The sequence below is a fragment of the Porites lutea genome, chromosome 5 (assembly GCF_958299795.1).
Source record: "Porites lutea chromosome 5, jaPorLute2.1, whole genome shotgun sequence".
NCBI lineage: Eukaryota > Metazoa > Cnidaria > Anthozoa > Scleractinia > Poritidae > Porites > Porites lutea.
In genome coordinates, this window is record NC_133205.1 from 27,542,322 (window position 1) to 27,558,516 (window position 16,195).

Sequence of the window (16,195 nt, forward strand, 5' to 3'; positions counted from 1 at the left end):
TATGGATTACAAAGCCAAACGACTAGCACGGTCCTGGCATTCAGGTGGCGGGGGGGTGCCCATAGCTTACTTTGCGTTGTTTCCACTATCTGAACGCCTAGAACAGGCTAATAAACGACAAAAGTTGAACGTTAAGTATTCAGATTTTAAGATACGAAAACTCTGACATACTTTTGCTTTTATAAATACGCCAAAGTGTAAGAGAGAAGTCTTCTTAAAACTTTGTTTTTGCATTAGGTAAACCTTACACCTTTGAGAGATTCACAAAGAAGTAATGAAAAAAATGCCAAATCCTGGAGGGTACCCCTCATAAAAAAGGGTGCGCGAATCCACGTGGGAAAATTATTAAGAAAACATTAAAGGTGACCAATCTGTTCGTGGCTCGGGCATTTTTTTTTTACCCCTAAAGGAGACCTAGCTGGGCGTGGCTCGGCCTATTTTTTACCCTTGAACTAAAAGGAGAACATGCTCCAGGACAGCTTGCCAGGTGAATGCCATGCAGAGTGAGAGCCCCTGAAAAAGTTTTTGTTTAGATTTTTCTTTACGCGCAACCCTTCCTGTCTGGGAATAGATGTTGGCTTTAGGTCCTGAACAAGTGATGCCAAAATCTACAATTCGTCCCCGTTGCTTTCATAATGGAAGTTACGAGTACCATCGGGAACTATTCCTTAGCAAGAATGATGACAAGCCGTACAGTTTGGCTTCAGAATGGAGTAAAACAGTGTAGGGGTTGTGAGGGGCAACTGGAACCCTGGTTTAAATAATATTTTAAGGATCGAACCGCTTCAAACCTAAAAAGACAAGAGCCTAAAGCATGTTGGGTTAACTCGGGCCCCTAAAAAGTTTTTCTTTTCTCGTGACTTTCTATTTCTTTGTCTGCAGCACTACGGCGAACCTGAAGATTTAAAAAAGATTCTAATGTACCTCAACATTTGCTTCACTGTACTTTATATGATAGAAGCTGGATTGAAGTTTATAGCTCTCAGATTTGTAAGTAATGTTGTTGATAGTCTTGAAAACGTGATTTCCTTATCTGATGTTTTGTAGTTGCTCTCCATGAGAGCTTAAGTTATTAAAATTAAAATTAAATACTTAATTATCCTCTCCCCTTATGGGGCTTTTTAAGGATGATAAAACAAATAAATGGACAATGAAAAATAACAAGGTTCAGAATCCCAACTGGTAGGAGGCAAGCCAGTTGGCTATTTACAAGCGTGGCCGAGGATTTGAACTCGGGACTATCGTGAACAAATCCAGCTAGCGGTCAGGGCGGGACTTGAACTCGGGGCCTCCGAATTTCAAGTTCGGCGCTCGAGGATTTGAACTCGGGACTATCGTGAACAAATCCAGCTTGCGGTCAGAGCGGGACTTCAGTGAACTCGGGGCCTCGGATTACAAGTCCAGCACTCTAACCACTCTGCCATGCTGCCTCCCTTAAGCGGTCAACACTTATTTCCATCCGCCAAACTGACGTTGACAGATTAATGATTCGTACACAAAGTAAGGGTTTGGGTTAGGATTAGTCAAGAGACTATAAAGGGGACAGAGAGGGCATCCCCCATATAGACCCTATTCCATAGGTAATTCGTCTCGAGTTATTTTTAACACCACAGATCTCAAGGGGGATTAGACAACAGCCAATCACATAGCGCGAATGTGTTCCGCGTGGATGACCCACGCTGAGAGCCACGCGTCCTTTACGAAATGACGCAGAACAAAATGGGGGAAGACGCAAAGAGCGATTTTGCTATTTCTTTTGTCGACGAAAACGACTACAGCGAGATTTCTGCGAAAGCTGTGTCAGCGAAACCGAAATTAAAAAAGAATCGCCCTTTCTCTCTTGTATAGAGCTAACAGTAGAGCAGGGAAATCCTTAACACACTGAATATTCTCTCAGGATCATTTATAATATACAGTTTGAAGAGAGCAATTTCTGATTTGATGTTTATTTTTTTCAGTCTTTATAGCGATTATTCCTACCCACTTACTTTGTCAATTGTAGGCGAACCCTCCTAAAGCTGAATTTCAAGGGACCATATTCAAGCTCAGAAAGAGAAATAAAATTTCGTCGTTGCTTATTTACGTCCTCCATAAAACGCGAAATTAGGCATTTTCACGTCGTAGTCGTGCAAAAACGGGAAAGAAATTAATGAACAAAAAAGTGTGTTGCACGTGCAAAGTTGTTGTTTTGCTAATTAAACCTATTGTTTTTTTGACGTTCTAGTTGTCGTCCGCGTCGTTAGATCTTAAACTCCCTAAATTGTACAAACGACCGGTTTCAATAGACCGGCGAAATTTCTCATTTTATTAAAGCACTGAGGTTACGACAACTTCGAGTTAAACTGATTTCACGGGTTGTCAAAGAGTCCAGCGATTCCTTTTTTCCAGGTGAGCGCCGACTCATTTCGCTTCAATATTCAGGAATGCTCTCGATCTTTTTACGCTTTCATTGCCTCTCGCCCGACATGTTTTGCACGGCGTTTGGTCATGCGAAACCTCCACGAAACATCCACGCCTCGCGCGAGGTAACTTTATCCCGATTCTAAAAATAACTTGAGACGAATTACCTATGGAATAGGGTGTATATGGGGGATGCCCTCTCTGTCCCATTTATAGTCTCTTGGATTAGTGCTATATACAGCTATTTCGAGAAAAGTTGTCGGAAAAAATGTGCACGCGACAATCCCGAAAGGAAATATGGGACATGTTCAATACACTGTTCCTGACACTGCAGCTGTCGAACCTATTTTTGTTGCTTTCCTTTAGCACTCGCAGACATATGTCCATGGTCTCTCCTGGCATTCTTTCAAATTTCGTTGAAAAACAGTGAACTCAAAACCACCCACAATACCTTTCGCGGTTGTCGCGTGCACTTTATCCGACAACTTTTCTCGAAATAGGTGTATATTCAAATGTCAGCAGATCCTCGGTGGTGTAGGGGGTTAAAAATTTTCTTAAAAATTGAGGAGACTTAGACTTTTATGAACAGAAATTTCAAGAGACAGAGAAATTTCATGTAAGAAAAGGGAAATGTCCTGTGAGAGCCACTGAGAGGAAAATGTCAGTTTGGCGGATGGAAACAAGTGACGACCCCCTTAAGCTTACGTTTTTTGTATGCGTCTCTGTTTGGGCGGCCATGAAAATCTGGTCGGGTTATTGGGGTGGCATCACCATTTCTGAGTATTCATTTACCTCATATGACTTAAACGCTTACGTACTTTTAACGACTTTCAATAAAACAGATAAAAAAGCGTTACGGTTTGTTAGATTTATTAATGCTCATTTGCCATCGGACATGGCCAGGAAATTTAATGTCGTTAGTCGTGTTAGCGGAATATTAGAACTCTAAGGAAACTGGACTTCTGCCCTGTCCAGCAATAGTATTCGTATTTGAGTGGTGGTTGTTTGACGCTGTTCATCACAACTTATCTGGCTTAAGATATCTGACTTATTTTGAATGCTAGTCTGATTTTCTTGAGGTTTAAATTCGTATTTTTTTAGTAATCTGTAGTTCTGACCCGTTTGTTCCACTTTCGTTTATTTCAGAATTATTTTAAAGACTACTGGAATCTTTTCGACTTTATTGTTGTGTTGGGAGGCCTGTTGGATGTCATAGTCACTATTATTGACCAAGTGGTAAAGCCTTTAATTTAATAAACGAAGTAGTTATCTAGCCTCCCCGCAGACGTCCTTTGGGGTTCGTTTGTCATGCATTCATTTGCGTGACAAACGAACCCCAAAGGACGTCTGCGGGGAGGCTAGTAGTTATCTTGATTAAAAAAAAAAACGCTGACTTATCAGTAAAAAATAGCAATATTGATCGGAGAGCAAGAGTATGAATTTATTCGGCTGATACAAGTATAGAAAATCCGCTTATACATGGCGTCAAGCCATTATAGATGTTTCGCGTAAAATTAGCATCAGGAGTCACACAAGAATATTAGAATCACGCAATTGTGAGGAATTCGCGTTATTCCAATCACGAAAGGATGAAAGATTCACGAAAAAAGGGTGTCAGAGGTGAGGCAAGAATAGGAGATTTTCGTCAGATTAGAATCAGGAGTCACGCAAGTACAAAGGAAAATTACAGCAGGACCATAGTCATGCTGGGTCAGGGAAATTAGCATGAAATTACTATTACGGGTCAAGTAAGCATGGGAGATTTCGCGCTACATCGACATCATAGTCAAGTATGTCACAATCAATCATGAACAGTGTACTTTGTTACTCTGAAAACCTTTCCTTGTTTTTTGCTTAGAAGTAGAGAGTACATGATATTTATTGTTGGCATCCACATTCTTAATGTATGTAATTAAATTCTCAGGCTGAAAACCCATTAGGAATTGGAATTGATCCCAGTATGTTTCGTTTGTTTCGCGCGGCGAGGCTCATCAAGCTTCTTCGACGTGGCTACACAATAAGAATATTATTGTGGACATTTCTTCAGTCATTTAAGGTAATATCTTTCAAATTTGCTTACTTTTTAAGGCTAGAAGCTACAATCAGCTTTCTCCGTTTTTTTCCTCAGAATCGCAGGCAGAAGTTGCTACCGCTCGTAGACACAATGCAATGCAGTTATATAAAAATACCTAACGATGTGAAAAAATCCAGTGCAATGTACTTCATAGACTGTTCACAGTCCTCTATTTTTCCGTAAGATCGTCGAGATCGAGCGCTTTGCGTTACGGGCTACCATCTTGCATGAGTGTCAAAACTACTTAGGGGGCGGGGGCGGTTTGGGAGGAAGCGAGAAAAATAGAGGGACTGTAATAACATCACTGCAGCTTGCGTTCAGGAGGCGTGACAGGAATTTCACGCCTTTTACCATTCATTCATTAAGAAACTCCGCTGGTGATGAAAAACATGCCAGACACATTTAGCATCTATTTCGCGTGTTTACGAATATCTCCTTTCGAAACGGTGATTTTATAATGTTTCTGGGCTATTCGTCGAAATGAAATCGGCAAACATGCACTAGAAAACATTTTCCCAACCAAAATACCAAAAATCCTTCGTGTGTTTGCGCAAGATGTGTCTTATGGTATGAAAGCGTACGTTTTATGGAAACGTCGACTTGTCAACGACTTGGTCAGTGTCGGCAACTGAAACTAAAGCTGTTGTCAACGCAAATTAACATCTATTGTTTAATGACCAATCAACCGCCTGCGTTGCTGGTACAACGCGCTCCGTGAACGCGTGCTGCAGTGATGTTATTACAGTCCCTCTATTTTTCTCGCCTCCCTCCCCCGCCCCCCCCCCCCCCCCTCACCTACAGTTATAATCCCCGACGCCCGCACCCTCGGTGCTTTTGAAAATCAAGATAGCCGTGGCGGTAAGACGCGGTATATCCAAACGATCTCACGAAAAAATAGGGGACTGTGAACAGTCTATGTACTTCAATACAATGCAAATCAACCTCGTTCCCAGGTTCTTTTTCCTACTCTCTCTCTCGCTCCGTAGGGAGGGTAGGAGAGAACCCTGGGAACGAGGTTGAGGTAGGACGCTGTTGCACTCGTTGATCGGCTTTTCTACTGTAAAAGGGTCCAAATGGGATTTAGTATTCAGTGTTATTTGCTTATAGTTTTAAGTGTTTGCTGTTAAGAACTGAATGTTTACTGTTTCCGGAGAAAATACTGTTAAATGTTTAAGGTTTTGTGTGTAAAACAATATATCTTTCACATGTGAATATAACGACGAAGATAAAGTCTAAAATTTTCGGATTTCTCCTCGAAAATCTTCGGTAGTCTTCGAGGATCCTCGGTAGTCTCATCGGGAAATGTCGGAAATGGCTGAAAACTCCTTTATATACTGAACAAAGTAATTTTTGCGTTATTACAGTAATTACTGTTAAAGTGAACTTTTTACTGTTAGTGTTAAAATGCATAAAAATTAACTGTTTCATGTTACAGAGCCAAACATCGAAGTGTTTAGTTTTATCGAGGTGCCCCCATTCAGGGCCTCCTATAAATGTTAATTTAAAAACAAAGCATAAAACAGACAGCAGCAGCCAAAGAGACAAAACAGTCAGTGTCATGTTCAAACTGTGTTTAGGTAGTAATGTTATTTGTTGTCATAATTGTTTGTGCCCTTTCCTTTCCTTTGAAATCTAAGTCAAGCAAGAAATTATACGCAAGTTTTATTAACCAAAAGGTTCTTAACTATTATAACAGGCTCTTCCTTACGTCACCCTTCTTATTATGTTGATGTTCTTCATGTATGCCGTCATCGGAATGCAGGTAAGAGACTACCCTTTCAATACACTTGGTGTCAACGAGCTACTTGAAAACGTGAAAAATCTTGTAAACTGCGCCAAGAGAAAACTGCCGAGAGAAAATGTGGGAATTCACAGCAATGACCACGTGACCAGAGCGACTAAAAACAACGCGCGTGCGCAGTCTTTGCCAAAAGTTGGCGAACAAACTAATTCGCCACTTTAGAAAACAGAAAGAAACTGGGCCGAGTTAACTCTTGCAAAGACTTGTGGGACTGTTACTAGGGACAGAGAAAAACGTTGGCCAATAGCTGACCGGCACGTCCCGACTAACGATCCCACATATCTAAAGTTGCTTAATCAAGAGTTTAAGCATGACGTTTACGCATAACGGCAAACGTGAGTTTGTACCGCGTGACCAAGTTCCTTCTTTACTTGTCGTTTACTGTTTATTATTTCAAGCCATAAATTAGTGGTTTCACGCAATTTTTTATCCATAAGTATTGTTTTGAGCTGTTTTTATCTGCTCATTTTCTGTTTTGAGAAATTCTCAACTTGAAACTGACGTTATCGGGCCATAATTTACTTTCCCCCTGCATTGACCGTACAAATTTTAGGCCTGTGAATGCGTTCACACTGCCAGTTTTCACATTTCTTACGCTTGATCTGTGTGCAGTGGACAGAAAAGGAATCAGTTGAGGTATTTTCTGGATGTTTCTCTTTTTAAGTAAATACATTAATAGTTTATTTCTCTTCTTTTCAGCTTTTTGGGAAGATAGTTCTTGATCCAAACACGGAAATCAATGAAAACAATAACTTCAGGAATCTTCTAGAAGCTTTGCAAGTTCTCTTCAGGTAAGAGCCCGTGTACTGAATGGTGCTTTTGCTGACTTCACGGTCTGGGCATGAGAAAAAAAATTCAGACAATTCAATAAATAAAGTCAGGAGTCTGAGACATTAAGAAGACTAATATTTAAGCAATCTTACCAAGCTTCAGGTCCGGGCAGGTTTTCATTATTTATCAGCAAATCAGTGCCTAAGGCTGTGTGTGATTAGCCTGCGAAAACATCCGTTTCTCCTCGCTCTTCGTCGCTGAGGACGTTTCGCGCGGAGGAACGTCTGCGACCCAGCCACAGAAATTCCATACTGATGACGTAAAATCTGTCCAGAATCCGGTCAGAAGCGCTGATTGGTCGACGGAGCAGTTACATTGTTTTAGCTATTGTTTACGAATGACAGACAAAAGACAAAAGGCCAAAAAGGTCAAAAGTAAACACGAAGAATCTCTAACAAAACAGTTAATATTTGTGGAATATAGTCTTCTCTAGAAGAAGCATTTGAGTTTTGCTGGAGCTCGTGGGCAGATCAACACAGCACTTTACCAAAATCGACCAGAAGACACGCAAAATTAGACAAATTTATATTTGGAACCCCATGACTACCGGATTTGTTAAGTAAACATTTATTTGCGTCATCAGTATGGAATTTCTGTCACTGAGTCGCAGACGTTCCTCCTCGCGAAACGTCCTCAGCGACGAAGAGCGAGGAGAAACGGATGTTTTCGCACGCTAGTGTGATCTGAAGGATTATACGGCCTAGGCGGATAACACCCTCCGATATCTATGTTATTCATTAGATCACTGGAAATTCGAAAGCCGAATACGGTCAATAATAGACCATTTCCGAGTTGCTCCAAGCCTCTGTTTCAAAGCGAGGCTAAGTGCAACAGTAAAAGGTGTTCCACTCAGGCTCGTTTTGATAGTGAGAGCTGTTGGAACTCAGAAGTAGTCTATTGTTTTATCATTCATTTAAAATAATTCATACTCTAAAATACGCTTAGCATGATCGATTTTAAGGTCCCGTCTTCATTTGTCTTTTCCTCTGCACATTCAGGATAAAAAGGGATGCTTAGTGGAGCATACAGTTGAACCTCTCTACAACGGCCTTCTTGCATTGGAGACAGAAGAAAATGGCCATTGTAGAGAGGTTGAAACAAAAGTCAATCTATGGACTCAGGTCAAGCGTTAGTTAGCTCATACATCGGATAAAAGTAAAAGCTCCCCGCTAGCGTGAGAAAGACCTCAATTGAAAAACCACTCCAAACCTTGCGTTTCACAGGCGACGCAAACACGTAAGTCCTAGCGCAAGATAAAATTTTTTCTTATTCTTCTACAGTCGAACCTCCACAATCGGCCACCTCTCTACAACGGCCATTTTTTTTGCAGACGGTCCATACATTCACTCTTGTTTCAAGCTCTCTATAATGGCCACTTTCTTCTGTCCTCAATGAGGCCATTGTAGAGAGGTTCAGGTTTGCTACAGACTTTTAGATTCTAAGACGAGGACGCCTAAGATAACGAGATTTTCTTAATACTATAGTGCGCACGCGTGGACCAGCGTCATTTTGGTGGGAAAACTTGATAGGCAACGTTATTTTTAATACTACGACATTTGGCGAGAATGTCGTAGTGGCGGAAACAAGTTATAGAACGTTAGAAGTTTTATCATTTTGCGATCGGTTAAAGGCTTAACCGTGCTAACTTTTCTGCTGAGAAAACGTACAATGAAGCTTTCCAGAGTGTCTAAAAAAAATTTAAATTAAACCGTGTCCTCATAGTCGTCTCCGTACTCGAATCTAAAGAGAAAACGAACACCAGCGCAAACACACCTTGTTAGCCTTATGCTGGTGTTTGTGTTTGCGTTGCCCGTAAAACCAGTCTTTTTCAATCCTTATTGACAGATCAGCGACTGGGGAGGACTGGCACAAAATTATGCTGAGCTGTTATAGCAACGCTAAATGTGATCTTGCTGCCAACGCTGATTACGGCCCAACTTGCGGCTCTACAGTTGGAGCCGTCATATTCTTTTGTTCGTTTATTTTCCTGTGCATGTTCTTGGTGAGTAGCCATAGTAACGTCAAGCTGCATAAACATTGTTTGATTAGCCTGTGTGGCTGGCTGGCGGACCAGAGTGGGTGGAATGGGGAGCTTAAGCAACGACGATGATGACGGTGGGGAAAACGTCTGTTTAAAAGTGAAATCACGCTGTTTCAAAATGTTGGTGAATTAATCTGGAGTTGAGTTCTAACTGTAGCAAAGTTTTAAAAAGGAACTAGAAAATCGTGGTCTTCTTTTCACGTCCTTCAAGAAACGTGAAATTAGGCAGTTTCACATCGCAGTCTTGCAAAGGCGGCAAAGAAATGCACAAAAAGCGTATTGCACGTGCAAAGTTGTTGTTTTGCTAATCGAAACCTATTGCTTTTATGACGTTCTCGTTGTCATCGTCGTCGTTGCTTAAGCCCCGTCCACACGTATCCGGATATTTTTGAATCCGCAACTTTTTCTTTGCGGATTCGGCTTCCGTCTACACGTATCCAGTGAATCCGCCATACGAATCCGCAAGTTTTTGAATCCGCTCTCCAGAGTGGAAATTTTTGAATACGCCACGAATCCGGAATCGTGTGGACGCTAAATCCGGATATTTTTTTATCCAATGACGTCACAATATCGAGCTCAGTTCTTTACCGTGAATATTTAAGGTGGCTCGACTGGATTTTTTGGGGTTGATACCTCCCAAGTTTGAGCATTAACTACGTCGGCATGAGTAAAGATATGGAAAAAAGGTTACCACAACTGTATTATATAAAGATGAAAATTTCTTATGATCTGGGTTTTATTGCAATCGGAGTCGCCGTGGCAACGTAATGACGCCATTACGTTTTTCATTTATCGTTGTGTTTCTCTGTACCAGGAGTTTTTTGAAGAAATCGCTTAAGGGAGTATGTACCTGCCATAATTGCCTCCATTATGGCAAAGTTTGAAGAAATTCTATGAGAGCGTTTTCGAGATATTTCGAAATGCAGTTTTAAGAATCATCAAAGCAGTGAAATAGCATGCTAACCGCTCAATTCGCTAATATTTTAAGAAAATGATAAGCTTTGGGAACGCGGCTTCATGTCATAGTGGTTTGATTCCATTGAAAACTGCATACAAAAAAAGAGGGGAATTGCTCTGGGCGATCGCGACAAAGAGGAATTTTATTAACTTGCATTCAGCTGCTTTTGATACAGTTTTTGGAGGTAATTTGGTCCATGCCTAAAAATTTCGCATTTTTCCAAAAACTGCTCGATAAATTTTTTTATAAATTCGACAATTCCGAGATCAATTGTCAAGAAATATTCCCTGCAAGTTTCAAGAGCATTGAAAACAGGGAAGGCTTTTAAATAGGGACTCAAACATAACCTATTTTCCCCCCAGATTTTGTGTTTACAAGTGAGCGTCCTCAGTATTCACTGGCATTGTTTTCAAGTTTCATATGCACGTGCACAACTAGCAAAAGATATAAATTTGCATGAAAAAAGAACTCTCGATTACTTTCCGAAGAAATATTCGGTATATGCTAATAACTGGCTTGTCGTCACAGATAGCAGTGAGAGCCGAAACGGTGAACGTCACGGCTCATCGTGTAGGATGCAATACTTAATTATCTTACTCGGGTTATAACATCGCATAAACTCTCACAAAGAGTTGCTTTGATGTTATAATGTATCACTAACCTCTTTACCCGGTAATTAGCATATCACGGAGATTTAACCGAGGGCCCTTTTTGATGCAAATTCTATCTTTTTGCTAAATGTGCACGTGTATATGAAACTTGAAAACAATGCCAGTGAATAATGAGGACGCTCGCTTGTAAACACAAAATCTGGGGGAAAAATTGGCTATATTTGAGGGCCCTATTTAAAAGCCTTCCCTGTTTTCAATGTTCTTAAAACTTGCAGGGAATATTTCTTGACAATTGATCTCGGAATTGTCGAATTTATAAAAAAATTTATCGAGCAGTTTTTGGAAAAATGCGAAATTTTTAGGCATGGATCAAATTACCTCCAAAAACTGTATCAAAAGCAGCTGAATGCAAGTTAATAAAATCCTTCTTACTCGCGATCGCCCAGAGCAATTCCCCTCTTTTTTGTATGCAGTTTTCAATGGAATCAATCCACTATAAGATGAAGCCGCGTTCCCAAAGCTTATCATTTTCTTAAAATATTACCGAATTGTGCGGCTAGCATGCTATTTCACTGTTTTTATGATTCTTAAAACTGCATTTCGAAATATCTCGAAAACGCTCTCATAGAATTTCTTCAAACTTTGCCATAATGGAGGCAATTATGGCAGGTACATACTCCCTTAAGCGATTTCTTCAAAAAACTCCTGGTACAGAGAAACACAAAGATAAATGAAAAACGTAATGGCGTCATTACGTTGCCACGGCGACTCCGATTGCAATAAAACCCAGATCATAAGAAATTTTCATCTTTATGTAATACAGTTGTGGTAAACTTTTTCCCATATCTTTACTCATGCCGACGTAGTTAATGCTCAAACTTGGGAGGTATCAACCCCAAAAAATCCAGTCGAGCCACCTTAAGACGGTGCCGAGCCGTATGTTATCGCTGCTTTACTTCTTGGACTTCAGTTTCAAGTTTATAACGTGTTTGCTGTTATACCTAGCTATGATTACTGTACACTTCAATTATGCTAAACGGCGACTCGACATTTTGAAGCTTCTTTCCATGTGTCACCCTTTAGACGGACAAATTGGACGTTGTAAACATGTCAAGGGAGAGAAAAAGTGCTTGATGAGAAAATTTTTGTCAGTGAAGAAGACTGGCGATAAAATTTTTGCATGAGCCGAAGATCGCGTTACAAATTAGCTGACGAACTGAGAGTGAATACGGATACGTGCGGACGTGGCTTTAAGCTCCATAATGCTTTTTGGTGGCGGAACCATTGCGCGTGCGTACTGAGCGACAAAGCCATGAGGGATTTCGCCGCGAAAGATCTGAATTTGACTCGTCACCATTCTTCTAGTAGCTTTATAGCCTTAACAAAAAAAGCACCCTTTGAATGAAGCAGTCGCGCGTAGTTCATTCCGCTGGCTACGCTATATTTACTTCCTGCTTTTGCGAGTTACCTTATGGAAGAAGAATTTACAAGAGTATTGTTTTAAACCTCAGGCCTGTAGCAAGCATAAAATGACTGGGGGGGATGAGCGAGTGGCCCACATTAACTCACCCGCCCCCCCCCCCCCCCCCTCCGCTTCGGTCCCTCGGTTAAAGCATACTTCTTGGTACATGTCAGATAACTACATTTGTCTACAATACCTTTTATTTTTGTCTCTAATTTTCCGTTTGTGTTGGCTTTGACGAAATAGAGAACTTGTTTGGGATATCGTTCGCGGAAAATTTGCCAAACAATTGCTTTCGGTTTTCTTTCTCCCCAACGAAGTCATTAGCTACGTCTACAAGGGTCAGAGCATCTGTTCTGTCCTTGTGAACATGCAATATCATGAGGTGGTTCTTCGACTACACCAGGCTCTGTGTCACTGTTGCATGGTTTTACCCACGATAAAAGTGTTCCCTGCTTATTTTCGACTTGTTTGGATTTCTTTTTCGGCGGCTCTTGCGAAGACGTTGTAAGACTTTCAATATAAACGCGCAAAGACCTAAGCTTTACTCTAGTACAGCAGTATATTTTACACTGGCGGACCTCTTAGGAAACCAATAAAGTTCAAGAGGTCAAGTTCAGGGATTGTCATTGGTGCATTTCGATCCATTTTGCTTCTGACTATTTTGATGCTTAATAAGCAGATACTTTAAAGCTATTGGTTGTTTTTGGCAGAGCTTCTGACTATTTTGATGCTTAATAAGCAGATATTTTAAAGCTACTGGTTGTTTTTGGCAGAGCAAAAATACGATTTCGTTCATTTACACAGTTCCAAATTGCACAGAAGAACAACAGTACATAATCTTACTTTGATCGACAACACTTTGAAACTTTAGCTTCTTTGACAGCTGTCCATTTTAGTAGAAAAATTCCACTTTTGTAGCAGAATTTAAATCAAGTCTGGAAATTTCTGGCGGGACTCGAGCCCCCCCTGCCCCTCCCCCTGCTACGAGGCTGAACCTGCCTCATACCAGTAGAAAGGTAGGCTTCAAAATTAAACCATTTCCAGGTCTGATAGCCTGGCGCGGGATTCGCGGACGTCTTTTATATCTTGAGCATTGTTCCTCGACGACACCCTGCTGTTATAAGAAAATACTGAAGATTATCGCGTTCATCAGAACACATCCTAATCTGGTGTTCCTGTGGCACTAAGGCAGACATTCTCGAACTATCACGGGTGACTGCAAATTAGCCGCCGCTATTAATTTCAACAGGGGCACCTCGGCCGGGAAACTGGACTCCTTTCGACTGGATTTCGTTTCCGTAATTTTTCCGTAAGTGACGAACGCGGATCCGTAATCAATGATTACCTCTCGTTATATTTCCTGGCATCTAGTGCTCTACCTAAGTTAACCCTTGTCGAATTGAAGCACAAGTCTTCGTGGAAGAGATTAATATAGTGACGCTTATCATTGTTCATTTGCCAGATGCTTAATCTTTTCGTGGCTGTCATCATGGATAACTTTGAATACCTTACTCGTGACGAGTCCATCCTTGGTCCACATCATTTGGATGAGTTTGTCCGCGTGTGGTCTGAGTTCGATCCTGGTGCCAGGTCAGTAACAGACTAGTGACAAGGTACAATGTCCGATACATGCCTCCTCCTTTGGCTCGATTTCCGCCGCTCTCTCGCTTCTCTCCCATTAGAAGGGAGAGGAGCGCGGGCTCATTTCCCGAACAGCGGCTGGTGATCGACCGTGCAGCCTCCTCCACAGGTTTTCCCAAAGCTTAGTAACCCTCCCTTCGCCCCCGTGGTTGTTATCGGTCCTCTCCCTAAGCTTGCTCCGTTTTTTTCCTGGTAGTCCTGTTTTCTAACTTACAGTTCCATCCGGAAATGGCAGCTAAATGAATGTGCATGTGCTACCACTTTATTTATTTACAATAATTTATCTACTGGATTTCTTTAATTTCAGACAAAGCTTTGTCGTCAAGCAACACTTAACTCGAGCTCATGAAATATCATCAAGCCTTTAATTAAAAAACTACTAACATGTGTTAATCCAAAGTAACCCAGCAAGACAGTCTATAAGAAGGAAAACTGAAAACTGGGTTATAATTACAACCTTTGGTTGGTACTTATCGGTCTTCGACCAACTTGACCCTGCATATATTTTGTAACGTAAGATGTGGTTCTTTTAGGGTACGAAAGACGATGTTTTAAAATTCACTGTTTTTACTACACAGCGGGAGTGTCCACCATAGCGAAATTTACAGGGTTATGTGTAGTATGTCACCACCAGTTGGCTTTGGCAAGAAATGTCCAAAGATAGTTGGTTACAAGGTATGAGAACTACATCGTTACTGCATGTGTTGACTCTGGTGATTGAAGTCTGTTTTATTTTCCCTTTTAACCGCGGCTAAAATGCATATGTAAGAGTATCCCCTCCGCCCCCAACCCCAGAACGGAAGAAGAAGAAAATAAGTTTGCTCGAATGAAAGAACATTCAGTTCTCCTTTTCTTTTCCTCCAAATTAAAGTCCTCCCCGAATTTTCTTCTATTTTGTTTCATTTCTTGGCGTCGGGTGGAGAGTTTTGCAATCGCGCTTTTTCTAATGCTCTCTGTTTGCAGTTTTTCATTAGCTTGTTTATGGATCCAGTCGTTGTTTTCCTTCCATCATCCACGTGTATAATGTCTTGGGTACTTGTGCAAGGAAAATATCCAACCTAGCCTAGCCAGGACCAGGCTTCCTCGTAGGGGAAAAAGGAAAAAAAAAAGAGGTGAAACAGCAATGAAAGCTGTGGACTGGAGAGGGGAAAGGGCGATGGAGCTCCGCCACACTTTCTCCTCCTCAGATTTCCGCTTGGCTCGCTTCGCTCCTCAATTATTTCGCCTTTTCCTCCACTACGGAACCTGGTCCAAGGCTAATCCAACCCAGTTCTCATTTCTTTCTCGCGGTTTGGCCGGTTTAGCCGCCGGTCTGGTAATCATCGTTGTTAATGTCATATTCTTCTAAAAGTCGTGTTTTTTTTACCAGCGTCTGATCAAGATGAATATGCCACTAAACGAAGATAACACTGTCTCATTCAGCACGACGTTATTTGCGCTCATTCGAACTTCGTTAAACATCAAGCTGCGAGGAAACATGAACGCAAACGACACAGAGTTGAGGAAAATGATAAAAAATATCTGGCCAAAAACCTCTGAAAAGGTGCTGAATAAACTGATCCCTAAACAGTCAGGTAGGTGGAGATTTCATGGACAGGGTATTTTGCGCCGCTTCAGCTAAATTGTGGAATAATTCACCTAATAACATTAAAAGCAGTAGAACGCTGGACATTTTGAGGGTTATATTGAAGACATTTATTTTAAGGACGCTTTTGATTTTAAGTTATTGTAATACCAGGCGATCATCTATCGATGAAGCCCGCGCATTATAAATGCATGTCTGTTATTATTGATATTATTATTAGTGTGGCTAGCTACCAAATGTCCTTTACAGTACTGTTACTTTCAACATTTTGTTTTGCCCCAGAAAAATGGGCGTGCAAACCCTTCGAGTCCCGATATTACATACAAATTCTTTCCCCTTTGGTGATCATTTTATTTATTCTCATAACGTTGTCTCTTGATGATGTGTGGGTGTTGTTAGGAGAAAATTGATGTTAGTCGTTGACTATTTATTTTTTGTGCAGTTCTTAGTTGTCAACAGATGACCATAGGAAAAATTTATTGTGCAAAACTTATACACGAGAATTACAAGTACTTGAAAAGAAAAGGCATGCACACAGAACGGGTAAGTACTAGGAACAATAACAGCAAAATATTTCTCTCAGTTGTTATAAGTAAGGCCCGGACTCAAAGGGACTGGGTAAAAGAAAGAAGGAGTAAAGGAGATTCTGACGTCACAATTGCAGGGCATTTCTCGTTCTTTGATTGGTCAGAGTAGGTCGCATAAGGTGTTTCCAGTTTCCTTATGATTTCGAAGACTATTTTTTAATGATTAAAATACATTTAGTTTTCATTCGCCGGCCAATAATT

The 16,195-nt window shown here is 41.0% G+C and overlaps 1 protein-coding gene across 1 annotated transcript in view; it reads left to right on the top strand.

Annotated features, from left to right (window-relative positions):
* The window catches only part of LOC140937314 (voltage-dependent calcium channel type A subunit alpha-1-like), a 61,448-nt gene that overhangs the window by 31,179 nt on the left and 14,074 nt on the right, over positions 1–16,195 (top strand). The window contains exons 29-38 of the mRNA XM_073386859.1: positions 883–990; positions 3,547–3,636; positions 4,325–4,456; positions 6,171–6,236; positions 6,975–7,066; positions 8,952–9,108; positions 13,644–13,771; positions 14,401–14,497; positions 15,192–15,396; positions 15,850–15,950. Of these exons, the coding sequence (XP_073242960.1) occupies positions 883–990; positions 3,547–3,636; positions 4,325–4,456; positions 6,171–6,236; positions 6,975–7,066; positions 8,952–9,108; positions 13,644–13,771; positions 14,401–14,497; positions 15,192–15,396; positions 15,850–15,950 (1,176 nt within the window). The remainder of the gene's footprint in view (positions 1–882; positions 991–3,546; positions 3,637–4,324; positions 4,457–6,170; positions 6,237–6,974; positions 7,067–8,951; positions 9,109–13,643; positions 13,772–14,400; positions 14,498–15,191; positions 15,397–15,849; positions 15,951–16,195) is intronic.